This window comes from Loxodonta africana, chromosome 4 (genome assembly GCF_030014295.1).
Source record: "Loxodonta africana isolate mLoxAfr1 chromosome 4, mLoxAfr1.hap2, whole genome shotgun sequence".
Lineage (NCBI taxonomy): Eukaryota > Metazoa > Chordata > Mammalia > Proboscidea > Elephantidae > Loxodonta > Loxodonta africana.
Window position 1 is genome coordinate 130420035 of NC_087345.1, and position 9551 is coordinate 130429585.

At 35.5% G+C, this 9551-nt stretch overlaps 1 protein-coding gene across 1 annotated transcript; it reads left to right on the plus strand.

The window, feature by feature from the left end:
• The first annotated feature begins 403 nt into the window (after positions 1 to 403).
• Positions 404 to 9348, plus strand: CD69 (CD69 molecule). Its single transcript, XM_003410816.3, has 5 exons — positions 404 to 568; positions 4398 to 4520; positions 6274 to 6473; positions 6837 to 6940; positions 8206 to 9348. Exons 1-5 carry the CDS (start codon positions 505 to 507, stop codon positions 8312 to 8314), a joined length of 600 nt encoding a protein of 199 aa, XP_003410864.1. The 5' UTR covers positions 404 to 504; the 3' UTR covers positions 8315 to 9348.
• The last annotated feature ends 203 nt before the right edge of the window (positions 9349 to 9551 follow it).

Genomic DNA, 9551 nt, shown 5'->3' on the forward strand with positions numbered 1-9551 from the left:
CCAAATATTTTCATCTCAAAGATAGGAATCTTGAAAAAAAATAGCAAAAATTAATACCTAGGATGATACACGCAGAATTGAACTTTATAATCAAAGGAGTCTGATTTACATTCCTAACTTTTAGTTCTTTACTTAGATTATGCTGCCTCCTAAACTCTTTGCTTTTACTCCAAATTTAAGGACAAGTACCTGGGTTTCTGGGAAAATCCCATTTGCCCCTCATGCTACACCTGCAATTGTGAGAAAGCACATTTCAGACAGCAGGGAAAGCCCATACCTCACCACAACAACATGCCGTAAACTGGCCCACTGGAGCGTAAGTTAAAGAGAACTGGCGTAATCGTTGAGCCAGTAGGAGGTAAGAGGAAAGGGGCGGAGACAGCATAAGGGAATATAAATGCTAAGATGATCCAAAGATCCAGACTGAAGAAGAGCTCCAGCAAAGACTTTCTCTGCAGATTGATTTAACCCAAGATTAACCAGGGAAACTTGAGCAGGTTGGAGATGAGCTCAGAAGATCATTCTACAACAGAGAACAGCTCCATGCATCTGGAGACAGGAAGACAAAGTAAGTCAGATCTAATTTCTTATATATTGATAATACATATAATATATAATGGTACATAGTTGGGGGGAAATGAGGCTTTGCCTTCTGGAGAACTTACCTTCTATTTCAGTCAGAATAGAAGAGAAAATGGGAAGAGGTAAATACTTCGGAGTTATGAGAAGATAGGATAGCTGAGAGTTGAGAGAAACCCACAACGGTGAATTTCAGAACCTGAAGGACCTTTTTCTTTATTTTAGTTTACATCATCTCAATTTTTTAGAAAACTAAAATTCCCTAGTCCAGTACTCTCTCTATCATTTTGCCATAGCCACCTATGCCCACTCCAGGGAGCACTCCCACTTCTTGTGGAAAATTCTATTTCCCACATAAGCAAATACATCTTTGATTGTCCTCCCTGTACCCTTCGAATGCTTTCTGTGTGCTTCAGCCCATGTTCTCATGACAGTATCCTCCAGTTATTGGAAATGTGCAGGTTTCCAACCTTTGAGAGAATAGCTCTAAAAAATATCTGAACACTCACAGTGCCCCAGTGGTAATTTATTAGGAGAATGTCATGAAAGAATTCTTAGGAATGCAATCTTCCGCTTCACTATTCTTTAGGGCCCTCTTTCCCTCCATTTCATCCTTCTGTTTCTCCCTCCCAAACACTGGCTTCAAATTCTGCATGAATCAGACATGTTCGTCATTTTCTTTATTTTTAATTAAAATCTGATCATCTTAGCTATATACCTTTTCTTCTCTTCTATCCATTGATTCTGTCAACATATCTCTTTCATAATTGAATTTTTTTTCCTTAGCTTCTCTATACCTTTTTGCCATGAGGCTTTCTCAATTTTTTTCTTTTTTTAATCCCTCTTCTTCCCTAATAAATGAGGTGCCCAAAAAACTAGCACTGAAGAACTAGGGTTTACTTATAAGCAGGAGATGTCTAGAAATAAAAGGGGTGTTAGAAAAAACAGACACAGAACAATGTAGAGAAAGGGATTGTTTTATGAGTGTGTGTCTATGAGACTGGTTTATCGTACAAGAGCATCAATGACTTCTGATAAACCTGTCTTTTGCCTAAGAATATAAATCCAAGCTTGGGCAACAAGGGCAAGGCATTAGATTTTTTTTTAGACAATCAGATGAACAGTAACTTTACAGCTCGGTTGAACTGCCAAAAAGAAAAAAAAAAATGATAACAATGAAACTATTAAATAATTAAAAAAGACCCAGTGCCGTCAAGTCGATTCCGACTCATAGCGACTTTTCAATTATGCTCTCTACTTATTATTCAATAAATAGCGAGCATAATTGAAAAATGTATCTACTGCAGGAATTTTTTAATTTCCTGAAATTAAGCAAATTTTTTGTTGAATTATTAGTTTACACTGCTCTTGTAGTTGCTTTTACTAGTATGAGCAACCCTTGGACACCATTCTTAGGTGATTCAGCAAGAAATAGGTGGATTTATTTTCAACTTCTCCATTAATGAATAGGACCCGGAATCGGAGAGGAAGCTTGCTGTCAGATGTTTTGTCACCCAGGTGATAAACCAAAGTGTGGGTAACAATAAAAACCAAACCAAACCAGTTACTGTCAAGTCAATTCTGACACATAGCAGCCCCATGTGTTACAGAGTAGAACTGTGCTGCACAGGCTTTTCAATGGCTGCGATCTTTCAGAAATAGATCACCAGACCTTTCATCTAGGGTGCCTCTGGGCAGATTTGAACAACCAACCTTTTGATTAGCAGCCAAGCACTTAGCTCTTTGTGCCACCCACTAACGAATATAAAGTGCCATCCTAAGAGTCATTTCTTACGCACTGGGTGAGCTGATGGGTTGAGTTAGATTCTGAAGGGCATGAATATTTGGCTGAGTGAGTACTTCCTAAGGAAATAGAGTTGTTGCTGTACGAAGTTCAAGCAGCATGAGTGACTCTCACATGGTAAGAAGTGAAACTAGACAGAGCTCTGACTTGCTACCCTATCAATGGCTGCTTCCGGTGATAGAACTAGATACGGTGAAGTAAAGTTGTCTCTTATAAAATCTGGATGCGGAACTATGCTTGGAAATAGAAACCCCAGAAGACACAAAAGTTGATCCTGACACCGAGTATATGATAATTTAATATGAAGGAGAGTAATACCTCTTAGCCCAGTTCAACTTTAAATAAATGTTTTAAGGAAACAAAATTCACGGATTTCAAGATGTATCATATATAGACATGCCTTTTAGTTATAACAGTCATCCATTTTGAGAACAGGGATGTTTTTGCATTTGCAGACTATTTTCATGGTCAGTTATAATGTTATTCAAGTAATATATTTCAGTTTTGAGAACATAATAGGGGATTACATTTTTCTTGTGAGGTCGGATTTTGTTTTAAAATCCTGATAGCTCATCCTTGCATATATCAAATTCAAAATATGTTACAAAATTATCCTCTCTCCTTTCTCAGTCATTTGCTTATATTTTAGAATAGATATCTTTCTTTTTTTTATCTTTCTAGTTTTTTTGTAACTAAGAAACATAATTAAGATCATGTTCATATTCCACATTCTTCCAGAGAAATTTTTCTTAGTGGTGAAAGAAAACTTTGACTTTGTTTCACCATTACAGACCCAATATTTAGTCTATAAAACTGTTTTCTCTATTATTTTAACTTTTTTTAGGAAATTCATATATTTTAATGTTCATTCACAAATTTTAATTGAATTATAGTTTAATTTCAAAAAGGTGTATTTTACATACAATGAATGCACAAATCATAAGAGCACAGTTTAATGAATCATGGCAATGTATAACTACGACTCCAGTTAGCATGTGTAATATTCCCATCACCAAGGAATGTTCCCTTGTGCCCCTGCCTTTCTGGTTAAATAGGCCTTCCCACATACATAAAGGTAATCATTTTTCTGATTTTTATCAGCATAGCTTAGTTTTGCCTATCCGTTAACTTCATGTAAATGAAATTATAAAGTATATAGTCTTTTGTGACTAGATTTTTTTTAATTCATGTTGTGTATATCCGTTGTTCATCTTCCCCTTATTTTCTTAATTGCTAAGTAGAAGTCACTTGTATGGATATACCTTAATTTGTTTATCCAGTCTCCCAAGGATGGATAATTGGATTATTTCTGTTATTGGGCTCTTCCAGATAAAGCTGCCATGAACATTTTTGTATAAGACTTTTTGCAGACATGCTTTCATGTCTCTTGGGGAAATTCACAAGAGTAGTACTATAGGATCCTAGGAGAGGTGTACATTTAATTTCAAAGGAAACAATTTTCTAAAATATATTTACATTTTACATTTCTATCAATAGTATACAAAAAATCCCATTGCTCCACATCTTCACCAACTATTGGCACAGCCATTCTATTTACTTTTAGTCATTCTAGTTGTAGATTTTATATATTAGTTAAATATTTTATTTTAGTATGTTATCCACATTTTCCCTCCTCATTAGCATCACCTCAAACAGCAAGTTACTACAGAGAGGTTAAGGAATTGTGCCTGGGATGTTCTTTTTATGTCTTCTTTGGTATAAATGTTCTAATTATGATTAAAACCATACAATTATAATAAACTTGGAATTTGTGTAGTATCTAAGTACATAGATAGTTTAGGGCCTCAATATTACTCCTGGATTATTTACCTTATAGCCACCAGGAAACTCCAATTCATTAAAAATTTAGAGAAATTTAACTTACAAATTTCATACAAGGATGTGGGGAGATACATAACTACTTTTTTCACTGAACTAACTCAAGAGGATAACAAACATCCCTATCTTACTTGTAGAACCTACTTGACCACATCATCAACTTTCTCCCTTTCAGGTAATGCCACCAGCTCCCATTTTGCAACGTATCACGAAGGGTCGCTTCATGTCCCTGTCCCATGTGCTGTAGTGAATGTGGTCTTCATCACCATTTTAATTGTAGCTCTCATTGCCTTATCAGGTGAGTCAGCAAGTCATGAATGCATTCAGAACTCCCTAGCTGTAATAAGCATTCCCAGTTGAAATCAATAGTAATGGGCTTGATCTAATTAATCAGAAATTCTGATTGACTTAGGATCATAACATATACTGTAGCTGGCTAATTTCCTAATCAATACTAAATACAATCCCATGTTCCTCTGATGATCAATGCAATGCTTTTGAATTTTCCAGAATTTCTTTATGAATATTAAAAGTATTTATGATTTATACATTACTGTAAGAGATAATTACATTTAAGCAGGTGTTTATACCTGGAATGAAGGGAACTTATTTAGTTTCTAAGTAAGTGGACATTCATCTTTGGCGGAAAAAAATAATATCTAAGCCATAGATTTATAAGGAGTTGTACAACCTTTCATCCTTTACCTAAAAGGTCACAGAATGGTGGATGGGTAACTAAAACTGCATCTAGAAGCTTCCATAGAGCCAGCAGTGACATGGTATCCAATACATACAGTAAGATGCATTTGTGTTTTTAACAAACATGAAATTTTACAGTTTCATGAAACACCCCCATCCACAGTTTTTTTCTAAATTTTGAATTACATCCCTATAATTTCCTCTCCCTCCTTCATCTCTCAATTTATTGTTATATCTATTGCATTATCAAATTCCTCTTACTCAGCATTAGATTCAACACCTTACTTAGAATTTATAATGTACTTTACTCTTTCTAGTTCAAAGACTATTTTCTGTTTTTTTGTATATTCCTGCAACTTTCTGGCAGAGACATCCCTTATATCTCATCTCTTGAACAGTGATGATTAGACACAATGGAAGATCAGATAAGGTGAAAATCTGCTTTCTCCTTATTCTTCTCAGAAGCTCCTTCTTGGTTTTCATCCTTTACTTTGTCACCTAGCACAGCACAGAATCCCCTGAATTAGTTTTGCATGCTGTGGGTATAAGTGTCATCACTAGGGTTGGTGTCACCCAGTGCTGTCACCACCCCATGGTGTCGCCACCCCATGGACCTCCTCCCATACCAGACCATATAAAAACTTTAGTAACGTTTATTAATAATTTTAATCATAGAATAATTTGTGATATAGTTGTAAATTGCTTAAATGCAATGTTTCTTAGGTTATATGAATACTAACAACAAAATTCTTTGGTAAAATCTTTCTACATTGAATTACAGCATTATTAGTAATGAATGGAAGCCTCTTTTAATGCTTCTCTTTTTCCTTTAAATACTAGTTCATTCTCAAAAACGTTATAATTTCACAAATACTAATTATCACAGTATTATAGCTAAAACACTAGAAAATTTGGCAAAATCAGAAAATATAAAAACATCAGCAGTAATGAAAACAACAGAATGTGTTTCTCTGTGTGCAGACAAAACCATGTGATTTGAAGCATCACTGTAATTGGGTAATAATGACAGTTCTGACCGGAGTTCTGACTGGAGGGTATTAGAAGGTTCAAAAAGTAAGTTAGCATAGAGTATTAGCCTTGTGGGTATATTGATTCACATGTAAATTGGGCTTACAAAAACATTTTTGTTGTTATAACTACAGGGATTTTTTAAAAAATAATAATAAATTTCTGTTAAAACACTGCACAAGAATTTTATAGATAGTCATTTTGGTGTCACCTCCTCTGACAGTGTCACCTTGTGTGGTCTGCATCCCCCACACCCTTCTAGTGAGGCCACTGGTGGGCATTTGGTTCTGTTTGTTACTAATAAACCATTTTCTTGTTCACAGTGGGTCAATACAATTGTCCAGGACAATATATTGCCTCAGTGCCATCAGACAGCCATGTTTCTCCATGCCCGGATGATTGGATTGGATACCAAAGGAAATGTTACTTTATTTCCACTATGACAAGTAGCTGGACCTCAGCCCAAAGCTTTTGTTCTAAACACGGTGCTACTCTTGCACTCATAGATTCTGAAAAGGAGATGGTAAGATCCTAGCATTCAAAAATATCTTCATAAACAATGATAATTTATTTTGTAGCACTAATCTGTGTCTTCACTCTGTTTCTGAGAGAAGATATTGTACTTATCCCCTCTGTAGGGAAAGCGAGCCACAGAAAACCATATGATCAGTCTGAGGTCAAAATGAGAGTTGAATTTCGTCTTTTAAGTTTGTTTGGATTGCTTAGCTTCAAAGATAAGGGATCCAAATGAGATGATTCTATATAGAAATAATAAGTAATCAGCTTAGCTATGATGCTTTTAATTGCAGCTTCTGAGAAACAGGGTTTATTATATATTTACCCACAGGAGCTGTTTAATATATATTTTCTTTGCACTTTCTTCAAGGTCTTTCTAAAACGATATGTGGGTAGAACTGAACACTGGATCGGGTTGAAAAATGAAACTGGTCATACACGGAAATGGTCAAATGGAGAAGAATTTAACAACTGGTAAGTCTTCACAATTCTCTTTATTTTCCCTAGGCTGCCAGCTCAGGGGAGCCATTTTCCTCTTCTCCTTTCAAAGCACTGTTCAATAAGAAGGTTTTGCTCTTTCTGAGAATAGCTCTAACAACTTCTTTTGCATTCTTATATTCTAGTATTCCTTAAGGAAAGCCTTTTTTTTTTTTTTTCTTTATCCTCTTTGAACTCATACAACTAATGCTTCTAGTCATATGTTCAGGAACTCTGGTGGCACAATGGTTAAGCACTCAGCTCCTAATCGAATTTTCCAACCCACGAGCAGCTCTGTGGGAGAAAAGACCTGGCAATCTGCTCCTGTAAAGAGAAACTCTACGGGGCAGTTCTACTCTGTCCTGTAGGGTCGCAGTGAGTCAGAATCGACTCGATGACACACAACAGTCATATTCTCAGCAAACTCTAGTGTGAGTAATAGACTTACCATAGTTAGTTTGGAAATAGTCCAGTTATAATTACAATTGTGAAAAAACAAAAAAAAGAAGAAGCAACATTTCCAATCCAGTGTTTATATTTTACTGATGAGGCAGTTGTTAGAAAGGGTTCTTTCTTACACTTCCCAGTTTCTATCTCCACAGGGATAAAGAATAATATTTTCAATGCCTAATTAGAAGATTCTATGAACCTGAGAGAAAAGTTGCCCCAGAATTAGATACTGAATCTATTTCCTTTACTAGCAATAAAACTAAATTTTAAAATTTGTAGGGAATTATAAAGTTTAGTGCTAATCTTCACCATCTGAACACTCAGAATTGAATAAATTTCTGGCTTTCGAAGTAGTTTTGTAGTGATTATCAGTGCAATATCAAGGAGATGAAAATGCAAGTTTCCAGAAAAGGGATTCTTAATATGTATCCCATGGTCCCATATCCATGAATGGATATGGGACCCTAAAATTGTATGAACAAGCATGCATGAATGTTGAATGTGTATTCTTTCCAGGAAGTATTTCTCACAGGGTCTGTGAACTCAAAAACGCCAAGAATCACTCCTCTGGTGACATCCTAATGTAGTTCTTTATTCTTAGCTTTAAATCTTCTTTCCACACATTATTTTTTGGATTTTTTTCTACTGTCTCTGCCCACAAGGTTATGATTTTTCTGACTGGCAAAGTCTTGCCTCATGCATTCCTGCTAAGCAAAAAAAGCAGAGACCACCACCACCACAAAGTGTCTTCTCATGTAACTGGATGGAAATGGTGAACTGAAAATATTTGAAATTTCTTTATTGCTTGACAGGTTCAACCTGACGGGGTCTAAAAACTGTGCATTTCTGAATAGCACAGATGTCGTCACTGCAGAATGCCAAACTCGTTTACACTGGATATGTAGTAAACCCTCCAGTTAATGAAAAAACGTATCTGCCATAGACTCTCATGGAACTAAAGGACATGAGTGACAGTGGACACTGCTCTATCATCAGAAGTTTCCTAGAAGGACTTTGTGGAGGGGGAGGAAACTTTGAATTTTTTTTAGAAATCTTCTTCCAAGCAGGACTGTGGAGAAAAAGGAGAGAAATTCCAGAAAAAAACTGCCTTGTGGAATACTCCCTCCATGCTCTGGAAACAGCAAAAGATGACTGACAACTAGGCCAATGAATGACAGCAATGAATCTAATGTTTTTCAGATGCACTTTATTTTTTTAATACAGAAATAATAATAATTAAAAAAAAAGTTTAATATTTATTGTTGAGGAACTACCATCAGTGAATACCCTTCATGCATTTGTACTGTATGAAGGAGTAAGATGGTGGTAGTAAAAATAACTGAATGTAAGCAAAGAGAATGGTAATTGCTAGCACAGATATTAGCTCAAAATGCATTTCTTAAACCCAGAGAACATGTAAAAGTGATAAATGCCTGAGAAATTAAGCTTTGTAATATTTCTTTCTTAGTAGACATTTGTTAAGTTACTTTGCAACTTTTGTTCCCCAAAAGAGTAGGATTATCATGTATTTATTATGTCTTTTGTTGGTTTTGGGTTTTTTTGTTTGTTTGTTTTACTTCCTCAATATACACTGGTCTTTTTCAATAGTATTTTTTTTTTTTTTTTGTCTTTAAAACTTTACATACAGCATTTTTCCTAGAAAAGACAAAGAATAAGAGGAATATTCATAAAGTAGATCAAAGTGTTGGAAAATGTGCAATATATAATGTGACAAATCCCTATCAGGAAAAATTCTGTATTGTTTAAATGTGGAATAATGCCAGTCTTATCTGATGATAAATGTGTGCCTTCCCTAATCAGTTCTATCGTGTGCAATACTTCATGTGAAGTATTTTCTATGTGCAATAAAGCATGTTTACTTGATTGAATTTTGTATTCAGTACAATTTTAAGCTGCTTTTAGGTAGATGAAAATAAAAGTAGAATCAAAATGGATTCCAAGAAGTGTTCCTTTCTTTAAAATACATTAAAAATTATGTCCTACCAGAAACAGGCCTGCTGGCACAGCGGTTAAGTACTTGGCTGCTAACCAAAAGGTCTGTGGTTGGAACTCACCAGCCACTCCGCCGGAGAAAGGTGTGACAGTCTGGTTCCTTAAAGATTTACAGCCTCAGAAACCCGATGGGGAAGTTCTACTC